General features: G+C 49.2%; 1 protein-coding gene across 2 annotated transcripts in view; it reads right to left on the bottom strand.

Annotated features, from left to right (window-relative positions):
• Nucleotides 1-2271: 2271 nt before the first annotated feature.
• Nucleotides 2272-20534, bottom strand: part of PLEKHH3 (pleckstrin homology, MyTH4 and FERM domain containing H3) — a 36778-nt gene continuing 18515 nt past the window's right edge. For both annotated transcript variants that reach the window (XM_079949635.1, XM_079949636.1), the window contains exons 3-12: nt 16937-17025; nt 16039-16233; nt 13658-13815; nt 11257-11365; nt 8990-9287; nt 6214-6421; nt 4985-5121; nt 3966-4086; nt 3457-3680; nt 2272-2836 (exon numbers count right to left, since the gene is read on the bottom strand). In XM_079949635.1, the coding sequence (XP_079805761.1) occupies nt 3477-3680; nt 3966-4086; nt 4985-5121; nt 6214-6421; nt 8990-9287; nt 11257-11365; nt 13658-13815; nt 16039-16233; nt 16937-17025 (1519 nt within the window). In that variant the 3' untranslated portion in view covers nt 2272-2836; nt 3457-3476. The remainder of the gene's footprint in view (nt 2837-3456; nt 3681-3965; nt 4087-4984; nt 5122-6213; nt 6422-8989; nt 9288-11256; nt 11366-13657; nt 13816-16038; nt 16234-16936; nt 17026-20534) is intronic.

The raw sequence follows: 20534 nt of genomic DNA, 5'->3' as shown, positions 1-20534 counted from the left end.
CATCTGTGTATTTTGTGTTGCCGTCCCACAGCAGCTGAAAGAAACTGTGCCGTAGCTGCACGTAAGACAGGACACGGGTGAGGAGATACCAGACTAACAGGCAGAACCTCTATCATAGCATCCAGCTACCTTTTTTTAACAGGGAGGTTCATGCTGATAAAGGGACCAGGACCATGGAGACCACTGGCAGGGATGAAAAAGACATATTCTTTGCTCCTAAAGCTGCTGAACAAAAGAACCCTTTATTCCCTTTTCTTTTGGGTAGCAATGGCAATGTTTTCTTTTGCTCCAAACAACACAATAGGATTCTCCTCCTATTTCCTACCATGAATTCTTCTGAAAGCTCTTGCACCTTGAGGAAACTGCATTAGCGTGGCTCAACCTGTTGAGGGATGCACTGGCGTAAGGGCGGCTTGGCAGGGGCAGCATGGGTACTGGGGTGAGGTTGGTCCTGCCGCCAAATGAGGCTGCAGGTTGTCTCCCTCTGCTCTGCACAGTCCAACCACCGCAGGAGAAACAGGAGCCCACAAATGGGTTTGTCATGATGGGCAAGAATTGGTGCTGGGTGATCAGAACTAAGGGGTGCCTCGTACTTTGCCCTCTTTAAAAACAATGAACTGCCAGATTAACCTTTTCAGCTGCTGTCACTTCCTGACGCGTGAGGGAGCGATACATCAAGCTCTTTATTCTTACCTGCCGTCTTGCTACACTCCAGCCTCTGCTGTTTTCGTAGCAAGTGGCTCATAGGTGACCCATCCGCCCCCTGAAAAAATGTCCCAGAAATGGGGAGTGATTCACCCATCCTACAAATGGGATTGTTTGATTAAACAACAAAGACTTGATCTTGTTTATGTAGAATGGGCAGCTCTTTTTTAAAAAGGGGGAGAGATTGGTGCAAAGAAGAAATCCACAAAACCATTACAGTGGAATTTTGGTGGCAGGAGGTGGAATTTAACTATTAAGTGCTGCTGAGTGGATTCAGAAGCTTTTGGTGGGACTCTGTTTTCTTGGTACGTAGGGCACAAGCAGTGGAGATGGGAGTTAAAGGTAAAGGGACCCCTGACCATTAGGTCCAGTCGTGCCCGACTCTGGGGTTGCAGCGCTCATCTGGCTTTATTGGCTGAGGGAGCCGGCATACAGCTTCCAGGTCATGTGGCCAGCATGACTAAGCCGCTTCTGGAGAACCAGAGCAGCACACGGAAACGCCGTTTACCTTCCCGCCAGATTGGTACCTATTTATCTACTTGCACTTTGATGTGCTTTTGAACTGCTAGGTTGGCAGGAGCAGGGACCGAGCAACGGGAGCTCACCCTGTCTCGGGGATTCGAACAGCTGACCTTCTGATCAGCAAGTCCTAGGCTCTGTGGTTTAACCCACAGCGCCATCCGCGTCCCTGGAGATGGGAGTTAGGGGTTGCCAACCTTTTGGGGCCCGTGAGAACCTACCTCACATTTACTGCCCCTCTTCCCCCTGTATTGGTTAGGCTTGAAAAATGTTTTCCAGGCCTAAACTGGTGTGTGTTAAGATCATCCTGGAGGTTGCAGCTGGGGAGACAAGAGTAACCTGCTTCTTTTGAGTTCTGATTTCAGCAAGGGCTGAAGGCCACTTCAGATTCTTGTGGGTTCGGGCTCAGTACACTTGCTCAGTGGATAAGTGAAAGTCATTCTGTGTGTGCTTCAAAGCAGCTTTCCGTAGTTCCCTGCTGCCTATCGGGTCTTGACACAATTTGTGGACTTCAAAGAAAACAAAACTATTTGCCAAAATGCTTGTAGCGTGATGTGGGCTCTCTCACCCTGGTCCAGCAGGCCCCTGGACTTCATTTACTCAAAACTCTTGTGAAATCCTTTTCTTTGGGCATTGTGTAGAAGGAGTGGAAACTCCATGTGCACAAATTTGCGGCTGAACAAGCCTCTGTTCACATGAACGCTCTTACAGATGGTGCAGATTGCAAGCCATTCGCCATGCAGTGAGAGAGATCGGAAAAACGAGCTACAATATTAGAGATTCGGCACAAAAAGGCAAGAGGCCATGTGATGCAACATGAGCACCAGCTGTTTTAGAGGCACCCTGCTACCGTATAGTATTTATAGATTTACACCCTGCCTTTAAAAAAACGATTCTCACTGATAATCACGATGCTATCAGCTGGGCTCAGAACAGCTTGGCCAGAGGCCTTTGTGGTGGGAAAAGAGACAAGAAACTCTGAGGGGAAACTGGTAATCCCTCTCACAAGACGCACTTCATCCAGCTCAAAGCTAAGCAGCCACTGGCTTGTGTTTACTACATTTATTTTGTTTTTTTGTTTTTTTTTAAAAAAAACAGCTTTGCAAGAGAGCCATAGGAGGAGATGCTACCCAGCACTCCCAAGTCCTCTGCTGTTTTTCACCATCTCTTCATGTGCGAGTGAAAACATGCACAGACCAGACGATAGGCACAGTGTCAAGCCGCCTGCAGCTTTACGGGCTGAAGAGAGAAGCGTGCCAACTACTTGTTCCGAGAGACCGAATGGAGGAAAGGAGATCTATCGATATAAATAATTTTTTACACGCGTTGGGGAAGGGAAGGGAATCCCTCTACACAGGAGAGGACATACGTTTCCAGCTCCTTAGGAGCATAAAGTACCACGGGTATTGTCACTGCAAGTGTCTGACTGGAGAAGGCACGAGATCTCCCTGGCCTTCAAGGCTGCTGCCAGGGCAAAAAGTCGGCGCAGGCAGGGTCCCCATCGCTGGCTGTTTGGTTAAGTGCAGTCCTTTATCTGTTGGTGGCGGTCACCGCGAGAGTCTCCTGCAGCTCCGTGCGGAATACGCTGGGCCTGCTGCACCGCCTCCTTTGCCTGAGAAGAAAATGGGGGAAGGTCAGAGCTCGGCCTACCCCTCCTATGCCGTTTCCTGCCCCTCTAAGGTAAAGGTAAAGGGACCCCTGACCATTAGGTCCAGTTGTGGCCGACTGGGGTTGCGGTGCTCATCTCACTTTATTGGCCGAGGGAGCCGGCGTACAGCTTCCGGGTCATGTAGCCAGCATGACTAAGCCACTTCTGGAAAACCAGAGCAGCACATGGAAATGCCGTTTACCTTCCCGCCGGAGCGGTACCTATTTATCTACTTGCACTTTGACGTGCTTTCAAACTGCTAGGTTGGCAGGAGCAGGGACCGAGCAACGGGAGCTCACCCCGTCGCGGGGATTCGAACCACCAACCTTCTGATCGGCAAGTCCTAGGCTCTGTGGTTTAACCCACAGCGCCACCTGCAAATACACCAAAATCTGTTTTGATACTGGAGTGTGCTACATGTCTTGGAAAATCCTCCCTCCACAATAATGGTTGGATCTTGCTTTGCCTAATAGCAGTGCCTGCCCACTACTCAAGTGTGTGCCACTGGTCTCTCATAGTTCTCTCCATCATGTACCTTCTCAAGTCATGGCCGGAAATACGGAAGTGCAGGGGAGACGACTTACCTGATAAATAAACCTCTGCATCACAGAGGACAGACCCAAAGGCCGACCACGTGCCCGCCAGGCTGATCTCTGGCTGCCTCGTCCCCTGTATCTGTTTCCGTTCGCACACGGCAACTCCCGTCAGAGAGGCTGTCTCCAGGAAATGGCTGCACGGGAGCTGCTTCCACTCCGCTCGCAGCAGGAGAGCCCACAGCCCAGCAGACAATGCTCCAGCGAGAGATCCCCTGGTGGGTAAGGAAGATCTTGGAATTAGAGAGCAGGCAACTAAGGCGGGTGGACAGCAGGTCAATAAGGAAAAGCTGGTCGAAGCAAGGGAGGTAGGTGTGGGTGGAGAAGCCTCCATTCAGGTTCTGCAAGTGTGACGCAGCCCAAGGCTGGAAACATCTCAAATGGGCAATACGGCCGTAGATGAACAGCTAATGGGCATTGTAGGGAGAGGGTGTGCCGCTTGGAACAGCAGCACTCCCCACACCTGCAAGCTTGTTCTCTTGGTCAGCGTGACCTCTTACCTGTTCAAATAGCACTGCAAACTCCTGGCTGTTGCAGGGGACGCAGTCCAGGTTCAAACACCCATAATGCCTGAACCAGAGTCTGCCAGGGGGCTTCCTGGGTGGCTCTTCCCCAGCTGAGCTACAACAAGGCAAGCAAAGACATCCCATCAGTTCTGGGACAAGCAAAAACGCCCTAACCTGATCCAATGTTCTGACCCCATATGCCACGGATACCGGGGCAGACGAAAAAGACTGAAACTTTCCTGGTAGCTCGATAACAGTCAAAGCTCGGTTCCCGAACACCTCCGTTTTGGAGCGTTTCGGCTCCCGAATGCTGAAAACCTGGAAGTAAATGCTCTGGTTTTCGAACGTTTTTCGGAAGCCAAACATCCTTCTTTGGAGTTCTTTAAGCAGAGGCTTGACAACCATATGTCAGGAGTGCTCTGATGGTGTTTCCTGCTTGGCAGGGGGTTGGACTCGATGGCCCTTGTGGTCTCTTCCAACTCTATGATTCTATGATTCATCCGACGCAGCTACCGCATGAGTGCGGGAAGCTCTTGCAACCAATTGGAAGCCGCGCCTCGGTTGTCAGTCGACAGCCGAGGTTTTACTGTCTCCCTCTTCCCCACAAAGTCAGATACATTCTGTACTCATCCCAGCATAACTAGGGATTTTTAAAATTTTTATTTTTGCAGAGTTCTGCTCCTGCTAGCTGAAATAGACCCCACCACTGCAATCACATAATAATAATAAATTTTATTTATATCCCGCCCTCCCCAGCCGAAGCCGGGCTCAGGGCGGCTAACAACAATAAAATAATACAACATGCACATTCCTCCTCTGGCAACCCAGCATTTCCCAAGCCACTTCCCCCGTATATTTGCAAGATCCTCTCTGGAGCTGCAAAGGCTAGGATGTCGCTTTATTTTGAGTTGGGATTTTCAACGTGCTGCCAACTCTTTTTAACTCCTCCTGGCTCCTGTGTGTCCAGCTGTAACCCAAGTTAAATTGTACTGGGTTGAGGGGAGGTCATTTACCTTTCGAACCTCGTGAGAACATCTGCCACCAGGGCATCCTCTGGCAGGGGGCGCACGTGCTGCCAGCTCTCCTCGTAGAGGGCAAATGAGTTGGGGCTATGCGCCAGGCCCAGGCGCAACATCAGCTCCAGGGCCACCTGGGACGAGGAGACAAAGGGGGTGACAGGAGGCCTGGGCATGTCCAGCAGGAGGGCACTCAGTGCTGCAAAGGGGACACACACAGACAGACAGACAGACAGTGTCAAGCATGCAGAGGGGCGGAGAGGGGGGCAGGGTAGGGGTGGAAGGGTAGGGGCACAGAGACCCAACTGGTGCACAGTGGTGGGAGGAAAAGGGAAAAGAAGCTTGCCTCATCTCTCGCCAAACGCACCGCGGAATGGAAGCAGCCAGCGCCACAATGCAAGACAAAATCCTGGCTGCTTGGGCCTTTTGGCAAAGAAAGAGGCAAGTCTTCTTTCCCTTCCTCCCTCCTCTCTCCCAAGTAAGGTAAAGGGTAAAGGGACCCCTGACCATTAGGTCCAGTTGTTGACGACTCTGGGGTTGCGGTGCTCATCTTGCTCTATAGGCCGAGGGGGCCGGCGTACAGCTTCCGGGTAATATTACAGGGAACCAGGTAGAGGGCCTTCTTGGTAGTGGCGCCCTCCCTGTGGAACGCCCTCCCATCAGATGTCAAAGAGAACAACAACTACCAGACTTTTAGAAGACATCTGAAGGCAGTCCTGTTTAGGGAAGCTTTTAATGTTTGATGTATTGCATTATTTTAATATTTTTCTGGAAGCCGCCCAGAGTGGCTGGGGAAGCCCAGCCAGATGGGCGGGGTATAAATAATAAATATTATTATTATTATTATTAGTGGCCAGCAAGACTAAGCCACTTCTGGCAAACCAGAGCAGCACAAGGAAACGCCATTTACCTTCCCGCTGGAGTGGTACCTATTTATCTACTTGCACTTTGACGTGCTTTTGAACTGCTAGATTGGCAGGAGCAGGGACCAAGCAACGGGAGCTCACCCCGTCACAGGGATTCGAACCGCCAACCTTCTGATCAGCAAGCCCTAAGCTCAGTGGTTTAACCCACAGCGCCACCCGCAAACCCCCAAGTAAACGCCACCAATATCATCCACAAGTTCAGCCGCAGCTTCCTGTTGGCAACCTGCAAGCCCCACGGGTAAGAATTTTGCCCCAGCTGGCGTCGCCCCTGCCCACCATCGCAATTCAACCCCTGCTCACCTCCTGGACTGTGGTCTGGGAGGTGACGGCCACATGGCAGGTGGCGATGCTAGGGCAATGCACACCGCACTCGGTCTCCTGGCGCCCCATCAGCCCCGCAATCTCCTCCAGCGAAGGCACGCACTCTCGCCCCTTGGTCTTGTGCAGGGCCTCTGCGATGAAGCGTCCGTACCAAGTCGCCTCCGAGCCTGGGAACTGGTTCTCTGTCCTGCTGGGAGCGGGGAAACACCAGCATTAGGGAACCCATACCCGAGAACGTTGCTCAGCACTCCACACCCCTAGCCACAAACAAGATTCCGAGGAAAGGACCTGCAAATTGTTGTCGTGCATTAAATACACAATCTTCCTGCTCTGGCAGTGACAGAGACAGGAGGGCATGAAGAATGTCTAGTTACTCTTGGCAGGTTTAATCCCATCTCCAAGCACAGAGCTTTATTTATACATTTTTTTTTCCAGATTATATTTTACATACGTTCGCCATTTTGTCATCCTCTTATATAGACTTCCCAACTTATCCTGACATCCAATTCATGTTATTTTGCTATACCTTTATTTTAGCATCCTTTTCCCCATCACTTATATTCTCCACTGCTGATCATAGGCTCATACTACATGCCAGTTTACCTTAATGCCAACTGTCAGAGCTGCCCCTAGGTCCCAGCTCACAGAGGACCAACGCCAGGCTGTCGTTATGTACAAAAGTCTTTATTGAAGTTCAATTTCCATTTCAAAGCCGCAGCGCGTAGCCCTACGTCTTAAACCCTAGACCGGCGAAGTCCCGTCTGAATCTCCTCCCCTCTGACACCAGTTTAAGATCCTAGCCCTGCTCCACCTTTTCCGCTGCTCTCTTCTCCTCTGGGTCCTCCTGCCCGCTGGGGCATTCCCCTTTCTGGACTCCTCAAAAGCTGAGTCACTTAGCTCCTCCCCCTGCCTCCGGCGGGCTTTAGGACCTGGTTCCCAATCCTCATTCTCTGCTGTCCCACGCTCCTGTACATTTGAACTTGCCTCTCGCGCCAACCCAGTGACCTTCCTCCTGACCGTTACACTACTTCTGTCACTGCTTCCCTCCTCCGGGATACTGGCCGGATCTGACCTCCCCTCCGTTGTCTGACTCTCCGATGGAGGCGTGGTCAGCCCTGACTCCTCTCCTCTCCCTGCTGGGGGAGACGCTACCCCCGATACCTGTGACTCTTCCCCCCCACTATGCTCTGGTGGGGAAGCTGGTCCTGATTTCCAACTGCTGCTCTGGGAGTCCCCGCTGGCCCCTTGCTTCTGGGGTGTCCCCCTTGGGACCCCCCTTGCCCTGGCCACCGGCGCCCCCTTCTGTGAATCTTCCGATTCACTGGAGAGGCTCATGGAATCTCTCGGGCCACTGTCATCTTCTCCTACGCTGCCCGCAGATTCTTCCCTTCGCTCTCCATCTCCCCTCTTCCCTGTGCTTCTGCTCCTGAACCCCTGACACCAACTTTCTTTAAATACTCTTCAAGGCATTGCCATTCACTCCCCCCCCCCATAGGTATTCCTTCTTTTGGCCATCAGACTTGCTAACTCTGCAAACTATTAATTTATCCAACCACTGATCCTTAGTTGGGACAATCTTTTCTTTCCAATTTTTTGCATTCCACCTCAAAGCAAGGAGCTAGAGAGAACAGGGGCCCCTTTCCTGAGCGTCCTATCAACAAGAGTCGTTGCAGAGGGAGAACACGACTGCCTTTGCTTAAGAGTAGCAGAGAAGCTTCTGCCAAGTGATAGCTCAGCTAGCAGAGCATGAGACTCTTCATCTCAGGGCTGTGGGTTCGCGCCCCACGTTCGGCACAAGTTTCCTGCGTTGCAGATGAAGGTGATGGACTTTTTGGACCTAGCCGACCTGACTGGAAGAGTCGACGACCAGAGGGAGGAAGACTACCAGGAGGAATGGATGAAATTCAAAGACTATTTAGTTAAATACGTTAAGATAACTTAATTGGGGAAAAACTTGCAAATACCAGATAGGCTTAGGATTTAAATATGTAATGTTAGAGAATAACATGTTTAAAGTTAAAATGAAAAGAAAGAAAGATGTTAAGTGAGAGCTGGACCATAAAGAAGGCTGATCGCCAAAGAATTGATGCTTTTGAATTATGGTGCTGGAGGAGACTCTTGAGAGTCCCATGGACTGCAAGAAGATCAAACCTATCCATTCTTAAGGAAATCAGCCCTGAGTGCTCACTGGAAGGACAGACCCTGAAGCTGAGGCTCCAGTACTTGGGCCACCTCATGAGAAGAGAAGACTCCCTGGAAAAAACCCTGATGTTGGGAAAGATGGAGGGCACAAGGAGAAGGGGACGACAGAGGACGAGATGGTTGGACAGTGTTCTCGAAGCTACCAGCATGAGTTTGACCAAACTGCGGGAGGCAGTGGAAGACAGGAGTGTCTGGCGTGCTCTGGTCCATGGGGTCATGAAGAGTCGGACACGACTAAACAACAACAATGAGAAAATTGGTTTTGGAAAACTGTTACAATGATATACACTGAAATTCAGCCAGGGGGATTGGAGGAAGTCATTTAACAATGTTACTAAGACTGGATTAAGTACAATTAAAATGTATGTTTGTTTGTTTAAATTTTTTGGAAAATCAATAAAAAAAGAAATGGGGGGAAAAGTTTCCTACCTCGCAGGGGGTTGAGTTAGGTGAACCTTGGGGTCCTTTCCAACAGGCCTCTCTGCCTGCTGACAGGCAATACATGCACCCCATACATACACGCACCCCGATTTCCCTTTCCCCCAGGGCTCACCGCTGAAGATGTAGCTGCAAGTAGCACAGGACAGGAAGCGACGGCCTGAACGTGCAGCTCATGCAAGCAAGCAGCTGCCAGTAGCGCAGGTCCGCGGCTGCACCCGGAGCTGGGGGCTCTGTGGTCTGCTTCACCAGCTGGCAGTAGATTTCGTCCACCAGGGCGGGGAGGTCATGGCACGTCTGCAGCACCCCCTGCATGAGAAGGGCTGGCTCCCGCAGCCCCTCCAGCTGCTGCAGCGAGTGGAACAGCTTGACAGCTTCGTCACGGATCCCCGCGTAGCCCTGGCCACCGGGAGCTGCAGAGACACGGAGAAATAAGCTGTGCGCTCAGGATCCATTATCATTTATTGGATTTAGACACCGCCCTATACCCGGAGGTCTCAGGGCGGTTCACAAAGAAAATCATAATACAGTGGTACCTTGGTTCTCAAACGCCTTGGTACTCAAACACTGCAAACCCAGAAGTAAGTGTTCCGGTTTGTGAACTTTTTTTCGGAAGCCGAACGTGCTCCGTTTTGAGTGTTACACTTCCGATTCGAGGGCCACACTTCCGTTTCGAGTGTTACGCTGAGGTCTGTCTGTTTTTGCTATTTATTTTGCGTTTCTGTTTTTGCAGCTCTTTTTGTTTTGTTTTTTTGTGACTGTGTGGAACCCAGTTTAGCTACTGATTGATTGTGTGACTGCAGTACATTGTTTACTGCTTTCATTTCATGGATCAAGGGTCTCATTAGAGAATAAAATTAATGTTAAATTGCTGTTTCAGGCGTTGTTTTTAAAAGTCTAGAACGGATTAATCCATTTTGCCTTACTTTCTATGGGAAAGTGCGCTTTGGTTTTGGAACAGACTTCCGGAATGGATTAAGTTTGAGAACCAAGGTACCACTGTATATAAAATCAAATTACAGTGGTGCCTCGCAAGACGAAATTAATTCGTTCCGCAAGTTTTTTCTTCTTGCGAGTTTTTCTTCTTGCGAAGCACGGTTTCCCTTAGGAATGCATTGAAAATCAATCAATGCGTTCCTATGGAGACCGTCCAGGGACAGAGGGGAAGCGCCGCACGCCTTCCCCTCTGTCCCCGGACCTGTTTAAAGCAAGGGAGGGGGCAGCGGGAGAATCGCTTCTCCCCGTTGCCGCCCCTTGGTTCAAAAGGGGTCCGGGGAGAGACCCCTTTTGAAGCAAGGGGCGGAGGGGAGAAGATCGCTCTGTCCCCGGAGATTGCGGGGCTGGCAACGGGGAGAAGCGATCTTCTCCCCGCCGCCCCTTGCTTCAAAAGAGGTCCGGGGACAGTGGGGAAGACGCGCTGCGCTTCTCCGCTATCCCCGGAGCTTGCGGGGCAAGCTTCGTTTTGCAAAGCAAGCCCATAGGGGAATGCGTCTTGCGAAGCGGCTAAGAAAACGAAAAACTCCTTCGTCTAGCGAGTTTTTCGTCTTCCGAGGCGTTTGTCTTGCGGGGCACCACTGTAAAAACAATAGCCCAATAAAAAAAAACCCCAAAGAGCCACATTCTAAAAGGGTATTGGATGTCAATAAGAGCAACCAAAAAAGGTAAAGGTAAAGGGACCCATGACCATTAGGTCCAGTCATGGCTGACTCTGGGGTTGCAGTGCTCATCTCGCTTTACTGACCGGCGTACAGCTTCCAGGTCATGTGGCTAGCATGACTAAGCCGCTTCTGGCGAACCAGAGCAGCGCACGGAAACGCCATTTACCTTCCCACTGGAGCGGTACCTATTTATCTACTTGCACTTTGACGTGCTTTTGAACTGCTAGGTTAGCAGGAGCAGGGACTGAGCAACGGGAGCTCACCCCATCGCGGGGATTCGAACCGCCGACCTTCTGATCGGCAAGTCCTAGGCTCTGTGGTTTAACCCACAGCGCCACCCGTGTCCCAAGATCAACCAAAGGCCTGGTTAAAAAGGAACGTTTTTGCCTGGCACCTAAAGGTGTACAATGAAGGTGCCAGACGAACTTTCCTGCGGAGAGCATTCCACAGACGGGGAGCCACTGCAGAGAAGGCCCTGTTCTCATGTTGACGCCCTCTGGACCTCTCGAGGAGACACACGAAGGAGGGCCTCAGAAGATGAACTCAGGGATTGGGTAGGTTCATATGGGAAGAGGCGGTTCTTGAGGTATTGCGGCCCTGAGACACGTGCCACCAAGTTGCTGAACTGTTTGGTACTGTACAGCCAACGGCACATGCTGCCCAAGGACTGAAGCCAACAATTTTAGGACGATGCTGACCCATGTGCAAGGAAACGGTCACCCACCTGCATACGGGAAGGGTAGCAGAGGTGCGTAGATTGGGCCAGCCGTGTAGCACAGGATGGGGTTATTTTGATAAATCTGATCCAGGATTTCTGGGCTGTTACGGTTCTCCTGGGATGGGGAGGAGAAAGAAAAAAAACAAAACAAATTGCACTAATCCATAACAAATTCAATATTTTTATAGGGGTTCTTCTGACCCCCAGACTTCCCCCCACTCCTCTCCCCGGTTTCCAGTAATTATCTCTTCTCTTTTCTGTGACTAAATACTTTTATCCAATCTATTAAGTCTCCTTTTTCAATACCCTTTATCAAATTATATTACAAGTGCTAATCCAATCCTGCTAACATTTTAAAATGTTTGTAATGCTCCTTCATATATTCTTATAAAGTTAATCCATTCATTTCTAATTTTTTTGTCCTCTTGGTGTATATAATCTTCCCGGTCAGTTTCGCCATTTCGGCATAATCCATCAGTTTCAATATCCATTCTTCTTTTGATAGGGTTCTTTCTTTTTCCCTTCTATCCCTGGGCATACAACATTCTTGCTGCTGTTGTCGCGTACATAAATAGGACTTTTTTCCTCTTTCACTATCTCTTCTAATATTATACCTAATGGAAAAGCCTCTGGTTTTTTAACAAAAGTTATTTTAAACAATTTTTTAGCTTACTATAAATAATTTCCCAGAAGGCTTTTGCTGACTTACAGGTCCACCCTGCCTGAAGAATTTCTTTTTATTATTATTATTATTATCTTCTTTACTGAAATCCATGGATATCATACATGATCTTATATTCACATACAAAGGTATAAGTGATGATGATAATAATAATAATAACCTTAAATGATTTTACCATTAAATATTTATACTTATACATGCTCTTTTCTTATATTTTCTAACTAAACAAAAATAAACCAAAGTAGAATCAAATAAACTAAACTATGTTAAGACAGGTAAAGTTAAAGGGACCCCTGACCATTAGGTCCAGTCGTGACCAACTCTGGGGTTGCGGCACTCATCTCGCTTTATTGGCCGTGGGAGGCGGCGTACAGCTTCCGGGTCATGTGGCCAGCATGACTAAGCCGCTTCTGGAAAACCAGAGCAGCGCACGGAAATGCTGTTTACCTTCTCGCCGGAGCGGTACCTATTTATCTACTTGCACTTTGATGTGATTTCGAACTGCTAGGTTAGCAGGAGCAGGGACCGAGCAACGGGAGCTCACCCCGTCGCGGGGATTCGAACCACCAACCTTCTGATCGGCAAGTCCTAGGCTCTGTGGTTTAACCCACAGTACCACCTACGTCCCAATGTTAAGACAGACTTCCCATCATTTCCTGATGTACTTTACATTTACAATATTGAATGTACTTACACTTATTAGCTTACTCTTAATATATTTTCTAATACTTTCTTATAACGTATCGCTGCCATAGATGTTATATCGTTATTATATTTTTGTAGGTACAGTGGTGCCCCGCAAGACGAATGCCTCGCAAGACGGAAAACCCGCTAGACGAAAGGGTTTTCCGTTTTGGAGGTGCTTCGCAAAACGAATTTCCTATGGGCTTGCTTCGCAAGACGAAAATGTCTTGCAAGTTCCTGCGGGGTTTTTTTCCTCCCCCCCCCTTTTTCTAAGCCGCTAAGCCGCTTATCTGCTTATCCGCTAAGCCGCTAATAGCGCTAATCCGCTAAGCCGTCAATGGGCTTGCTTCGCAAGACGAAAAAACCGCTAGACGAAGAGACTCACGGAACGGATTAATTTCGTCTTGCGAGGCACCACTGTATTTCTTGAACACATCCCTTTTTTGAGTAAATGGTTGTTTTGTATTTCCCCTTAACCTGTTTGTCAGTTGAGCCATTTCGCTGGCTGCAGAATTTCTAGAGCTACTGATTCAAGTCTGGGAACTGCTGCGGTGTCGACAAGAGCACCTTCCCAGAAGAGCCGCTTTAGGAAACCTGCATGCAAATACCTGCTGCCACCATGAAGGGGCTGCCCTCGCCAAAGGTGGCTAACCATGTGCGTGTGGGCTCCGGGCATGAAACCCGTTTGCATTTCACATTGCAAATCCTCAGGGCAGATGGTGCAACTTAACACTTTTGGGCACGTCAGCAATAAGTAACGGGCCTAGCTCTCCACCCCTACCCGCAAGAATATTAATTGGTTGTTTGTTTAATTAGCATAGGCCTTGCCTATGAAACCAGCCCCCTGCCCCAAGGCTCAGATCATTAAATTTAGGGCCTGTTCAGGGAAGTTTTTAATGTCTGACGCTGTATTGTTTTTAATATTCGGTTGGAAGCAGCCCAGAGTGGCTGGAGAATGGGCTTGGCCCATTCGCAGCTTCGGCAGGTGTGTCCTGGCCCTCGCATCGCACCCATTCCCTTCCTGGCCCATGCCCCACTCACCTCAATGTCACACATGAGGAGCTGCGTTGGGGTCTGCACGGGGGGCTTGCTGATGATGACCTTCTGTAGGGCGCAAACCCAATGCACAGCTTCGTTTAAGTGCTCTGTGTAGAGGCGGTAGCAGTGCTTTCTGCCAAAAACAGTCACTGCCCAGTATCCTGCGGAGGAGGGAGACAGAAGGGAGTACCAGCATGTGATTAATAGAAACACACACACGCGTATACACAGGTATAATATACCGTATTTTTCACTCTATAAGACGCACCAGACCACAAGACGCAGCTAGTTTTTGGAGGAGGAAAACAAGAAAAAAAAAATGTTCTGAATCTCAGAAGCCAGAACAGCAAGAGGGATCACTGTGGAGTGAAGGCAGCATTCCCTCTTGCTGTTCTGGCTTCTGGGATAGCTGCGCAGCCTGCATTCGCTCCATAAGACACACACACATCTCCCCTTACTTCTTAGGAGGGAAAAAGTGAATCTTATAGAGCAAAAAATACGGTACTAGTAAAGGTAAAGGGACCCCTGACCGTTAGGTCCAGTCGTGGACGACTCTGGGGTTGTGTGCTCATCTCGCTCTATATGCCGAGGGAGACGGCGTTTGTCCACAGAGAGCTTCTGGGTCATGTGGCCAGCATGACTAAGCCGCTTCTGGCGAACCAGAGCAGTGCACAGAAACACCGTTTACCTTCCCACCAGAGCGATACCTATTTATCTACTTGCACTTGATGTGCTTTCGAACTGCTAGGTTGGCAGGAGCAGGACTGAGAAACGGGAGCTCACCCCAGCATGGGGATTCGAACCGCCGACCTTCCGATCAGCAAGCCCTAGGCTCTGTGGTTTAGACCACAGCGCCACCCACGTCCCTATAAATATACTAGGGTTGCCATATTTCAAAAAGTGAAAATCTGGACACTAAAGTTTCTCAGCTCCTATTTAATTTTTTTTGTAAGATCTAAAAAAACAGAAAAAGATGCTTTTGAGCTATTTTCAAGGAAATTGGCCAGAATCTACACCAGAGGTTGGCAACCTAAGGCCCATTTGGTGAGTCCCCGCGTGCTGCGCTAAACTGGCGCGGCGTAGCATGGGGACTCTCTTCCACGGCTCTGGAAATCGCTTCTGCTCATGCCCAGACACTGGAAATTGCGATTTTCACGGGTTGCCATAAGCCTGGACTTTCCCGGACATTTAAGCAATTTCCACCCGGACACTTTCCAACGGCTGAATCCCAGCAACGTCTGAAAAATTCTGGACATATGGCAACCCAAAAATTATACACACACCCTAGGATGAAGCAGGAAGTGTACAGGCCTTAACTTACACAGCATATAGATGTATAGCTATAGATCTATATCTATTAGCATTAGTAGCAGATATAGCCCTGAAAGGAACACAGAAATGCGGGAAGTAGGAAGAGAAAAGGCTTTTGATTCCCCATGACAGCCACACACAGGTCATAGAGAGGCTACGCTTTTATATCTATATCTATCCTTTCGAACTTAGGAGACCTTTCTCTCATTAACACTTCTCCAAAGTTTAAAATTTCCTGATGCTTTCCCTTTAAGTTTTTCCATATTTTAAGAATTCCCAAGTTTTTGCGGTTTTAATTTATGCTTTTACATTTTACATGCAATGTGTTTCTATTGCAAAAAAGCAGCTTTGAGACCGAGGTAGCAAAAAGCAGAAGGGCCTTCTTGGTCGTTGTGCCCACCCTGTGGAACGCGATGCCCTCAAATGTCAAGGAAATAAACGACTATCCGACTTTTAGGAAGCATGCAAAGGCAGCTGCACAGGGAAGTTTTTAATGTTTGACGTTTTACTGTGTTTTCATTTGCCGGAAGCCGCCCAGAGTGGCTGCGGCAACCCGGTCTGATGGGCGGCATATAATCAATCAATCAATCAATCAATCAATCAATGAAAGCTGAAACAGGAGGTGGGAACCTTCTTCGCCCCAAAGGCCACATTTCCTCATGGGCCAGGGGTGCCAGCAATGGGCAGGACAGACACAAACACGGGCAGAGAAATAGGCCCGATTCTTCCCTTTGTACAGAAGGCTGCACTCCAGCCGCACAAAATGCACACAAAAACCCGGTTTCTACACGTAACATGTTCTACATCTCCATCCAAACAAGTTAGAGGCATTGCTACAGATCAAGGTCACATTCCAGTCGGTTTGCCATATTTCAAAAAGTGAAAATCCGGACAGAAACGTTGTTGGTTCCTACCCCACCCCCCAAGTTGAAGAGGGCGTGGTCTGAGGAGAATCCCAAGGGCCAGAGGAAAGGGTTCAGAGGGCCACATTTGGATCTGAGGTTCTCCAACCCTGTGCTAAAAGGCTTGATACCCGAGCACTCCACAGCCAGGCAGAGGCCCACATTCTTTACCTGTCTCCTTGTAGGTCTGCTTGTCAGGCCACAGCACAGAACAGAGACTGGTGAGGACGAGCGAACCAAGGCACCGGGCCGTCACCTCACACCCGCTATAGTAGTCGAGGGAATCCTCCGTCAGCACAAACCAGTACTTGCGGGGACGCAGCCAAGGGGTCTTTATACCTCCCCGGACCTCCCGTTGCAGCCAGCCTGGAAGAGGCAATAAAAAGATGGTGAGGTGGAACCTGTGCTCAGGTTGACCCCCACCCCAAGGACACTTTGGCTCTCTTTCTGCTTCTACAGATGGGCCAGATAGGGCTGGTCAACCTGGGAAGGTAACCCATCTATGCAGGAGAAGGAATAGTAAAAAGGTCCAGTCGTGGATGACTCTGGGGTTGCGGTGCTCATCTCGCTTTACTGGCCGAGGGAGCCGGCGTACAGCTTCCGGGTCATGTGGCCAGCATGACTAAGCCGCTTCTGGCGAACCAGAGCAGCGCACGGAAACGCCGTTTACCTTCCCACCGGAGCGGTTCCTATTTATCTACTAGCACTTTGACGTGATTTTGAACTGCTTGGTTGGCAGGAGCAGGGACCGAGCAACGGGAGCTCACCCCGTCGCGGGGATTCGAACCGCCGACCTTCTGACCGGCAAGTCCTAGGCTCTGTGGTTTAACCCACAGCGCCACCCACGTCCCCTAAACGCTTTGTGGCTGCTCTTTAATTTAGCGCAACTTGCAATGCAAGTACCACGCTTTTCATCCCTTCAACACGCACGTTGCCACTCCTCCAAATGACTGGGAACCACGCTGCTGAAAAAGGCTAGGCAGTGTCGGGTGGCAGGAATAATGAAAACCCAAACGAAACCAAGGAGCCCCGATTCTGCTCAGGGAGTCGCGCTGCGTTAAGACCCCACCTTTCACAATAGCATCGGGTTCTCCTTGCAGTCTCCCGCTCTTCTTCTCCGTGATAAGACTGTGCGTTTCTTCCGACACTGGCAGAGACCTGCGGGACGACAGAGCGGGTCAAGCAGGGCCTCGCTAAGCCCGAGGGCCGCATTCCCCTCTCAGCAAGCTTCTGGGGGCCACAGGCAAAAGTGGGTGGAGCAACAAATGCAAATGCTCAAACCTTTCCACGTAGGCTAGTTTCTATGCCCCTCTGAGGGCAAGGAAATATTCTAGTCAGGCAATATTCTGGGTCTGGTGAGGACTGCGGTCTGGAGAGACAGGGTGTGGCTGCAAGGGGGAGGTGCTGAGGGCCAAACAGAGAGCCTTGAAGGGCCACATTTGCTTTACTTCAGGGCTTTATGCACCTCTGAGATAAAGAGATAGAAGCATCAACCTGAGGCCCTAGTGTGACCAGCGTGAATAAAAATCAACTTTTATCTATCAGATTTTTAAATTTTAAATTGGATTATTTTTATTTAAATTGGATTTTTTTAAATAAAATGCTTTTGGATAAAAAAATCTTTCTAGTTTTCTATTTAAGCTACTTTATATTCCAAAGGCTATTCATCAGGAAATAAGGATTTGTTTTTAAGTGTGCTAAAACTCAGTCTGTTTTTATTGTTTAACCACATCAGTTAACAAACATGGATACATATGCGATAATGTTACTGTTTTAGTTAAATAAATTGTTTAAGTTGTTGTTAAGGAATTGATTGTTTTCCTCCTTCCAATAAAGTACAGCAGAAAAGTTGTCCACACAACTTATTAAACCTCACAATAATTTCATAATTATCTACGTATTTCTAATAGCATAACCACATCAGTAATTTTTGATGCAACTGCAAAAACTACGCTGAAAATTTATTCTTCCAAAAACGAAACCTCTATCTGGTGGTAAATATTAAGATTATACTAGCAAGAATGAGCCCTTCTGTTACAAAAATATGATTTAAATCAAGTCTTACTGCCTAGTGATTTTAATCGTGGTTAAAATCAATTTGATTTAAATCAAATCCACCCTGAGTGTGACCCATCCCCGAAGGCCTGGTCTCCAACCGGTGGGTCGGGAGTCAAAAAAACTGCATTTCAGCTGGAACTAAAGTGAGTTTGCAACCTACCGTATTTTTTGCTCCACAAGGCAGGGGGGGAATTCAAGAGGAAAAAAATGCAGCTCTTGAGGACTTTTGCCAGGGATGCCATGCGAAGCTTCCCCAGGGCAGCTTCCTGCGGAGGCTTCGTGCGCTACCCCAGAGCTGCTCGACCCAAAGGTGGAAAGCCACCGCCAGCCCCAAAGAGCAGGTCGTGGCCAGCAAGGGAAGCCTGGGTTCCCCCCCCCCAGCCCCAAGGACCACATATTCGCTCCATAAGATGCACAGACATTTCCCCTTGGATTTTAAGAGGGGAAAAGTGCGTCTTATGGAGCAAAAAACACAGCCCCACAAGTGCTAATGTTCAGCTAAAGGTGGGGCTCAGGGTTTGAAAACTGCCTGCTCCCAAGTTTCCTCGCCTCCCTCCCCACAGAACCCCAAACTGCGGCCTACGCACATTCCAGCACTTGTCCCCACTGCTTTTCCTCCCCTTCCTCGGACGCTGCCCCACACCCACTTCCCTCCACGGCTGTGGGAAAGTGGGCCGCCAGCTCTTGCACTGTTAACCTCCGGCTAAAAATAAGCTGTTTATATAGAAAGGCTGCCAAGAATTTGGGAAACGAAGGAGCTCAGGAGAGGAGAGGATGGCGGCTGGATTGTCCGAGGGAACAGTGTGTGCATTTGGGCAAGGGGGGGGGCACGACGACAAAAGAGGAAGGGAAGGGCTTATCCCCCCACCCTACCCCTAAATTCTGCAACCCTCTCTATGAAGGGAGTCCAGCCCCACATTTATTTTACTTATTTTTGCTTCTGACTTGCATATTTGCATTGTCCGTCTCTCCCCCCCCCCCCCAGTGTTGCTAGAACTGCTCCAAAATGTGCGAAATAGTTAAGCGATTTCCGGCCTTATCCGCCCACCGCCATCTCTGAATTTTGACTCCATCCCATGCATAGGGTCCACTTGCAAGTGCTGTTTCCCATTTGTACACTTCCATGGGTCCGGGATATACAATATTCTCCTTTTGGTGGGTGACTCTAAACTCCATTTTAGGTGCTCAGGGGTACTATCATTAGTTACTATGGAATGAGCACATTATCCATTTGGGACTTAGGGGGAGGGCCTTCCAGAGGGAGGTAGATTGGGGGTCACCCCACAAGGGAGATGGAAAACAGGCAAACCAAGACTCCTAGTTACTCCAAGACAAGGGCAGGCAAACAGCAGGCGTCGGACTAACTTTGAAGGCCAGTTTAAGGCTTCTGGCAAGAGTGACCCGTCCCTCCCATAATGGAATGGGGAATAAGAGGGAAAGAGAGAAGGCTCCATCTACGTTTTGGTCCTGGCCACATCCACTGCTGGTTTTACCCCACCTAAGATAATAATAATAATAATTTATTATTTATACCCCGCCCATCTGGCTGGGTTTCTCCAGCCACTCTGGGCGGCTTCCAACCGAATATTAAAAACAATACAGCGTCAGACATTAAAAACTTCCCTAAACAGGGCCGCCTTCAGTCGTCTTTTAAAAGTAAAATAGTTGTTTGTTGCCTTGACATCTGATGGGAGGGCCACCACCAAGAAGGCCCTCTGCCTGGTTCCCTGTAACCTTACTTCTCGCAATGAGGGAACTGCCAGAAGGCCCTCAGCGCTGGATCTCAGTGTCCAGGCTGAACGATGGAGGTGGAGATGATCCTTCAGATATACTGGGCAGAGGCCGTTTAGGGCTTTAAAGGTCAGCACCAACACTTTGAATTGTGCTCGGAAACATACTGGCACCCTGATAGCCTGCCAGGTGAGCTCAGGTAGAAAGAAAAGCTCCCCTAGCAAGAGAAGAGGTGCTGCCAGCCAAGCCCACAGCCTTTAACCCGGAAGTATGTGATACCATGATAAGAGAAATCAATGCCTGCACTTGCTCACTCTCCTTCGCTGACCACTTTGCTCGCCCTGGTAATGAGAATAGGTCCTGGGGCTCGAGTGCATCTCAGGCACCTCCTGCTGTCCTTCACCCAAATGCCTAGCTCGAGACTCGGAATTTGAGGGTCGTGGGTTCGAGCCCCATGTCAGGCAAAAAGATTCCTGCACTGCATGGGGGTGGATTAAATGACCTGTGTGGTCCCAACTCTACAAATTAATAATAATAATAATAATAATAATAATAATAATAATAATAATAATTTTATTATTTATACCCCGCCCATCTGTCTGGGCTTCCCCAGCCACTCTGGGCGGCTCCCAAAAAAATATTAAAATACTGTAATACATCAAACATTAAAAGCTTCCCTTAAAAGGGCTGCCTTCAGATGTCTTCTAAAAGTCTTGTTGTTCTCTTTGACATCTGGTGGGAGGGCATTCCACAGGGAGGGCGCCACTACCGAGAAGGCCCTCTGCCTGGTTCCCTGTAACTTGGCTTCTCGCAGTGAGGGAAGCACCAGAAGGCCCTCGGAGCTGGACCTCAGTGTCCGGGCAGAACGATGGGGGTGG

The sequence above is a fragment of the Podarcis cretensis genome, assembly GCF_951804945.1.
Source record: "Podarcis cretensis genome assembly, chromosome: 13".
NCBI classification, from domain to species: Eukaryota; Metazoa; Chordata; class Lepidosauria; order Squamata; family Lacertidae; genus Podarcis; species Podarcis cretensis.
This window is presented reverse-complemented; position numbering and strand designations above follow the sequence as displayed.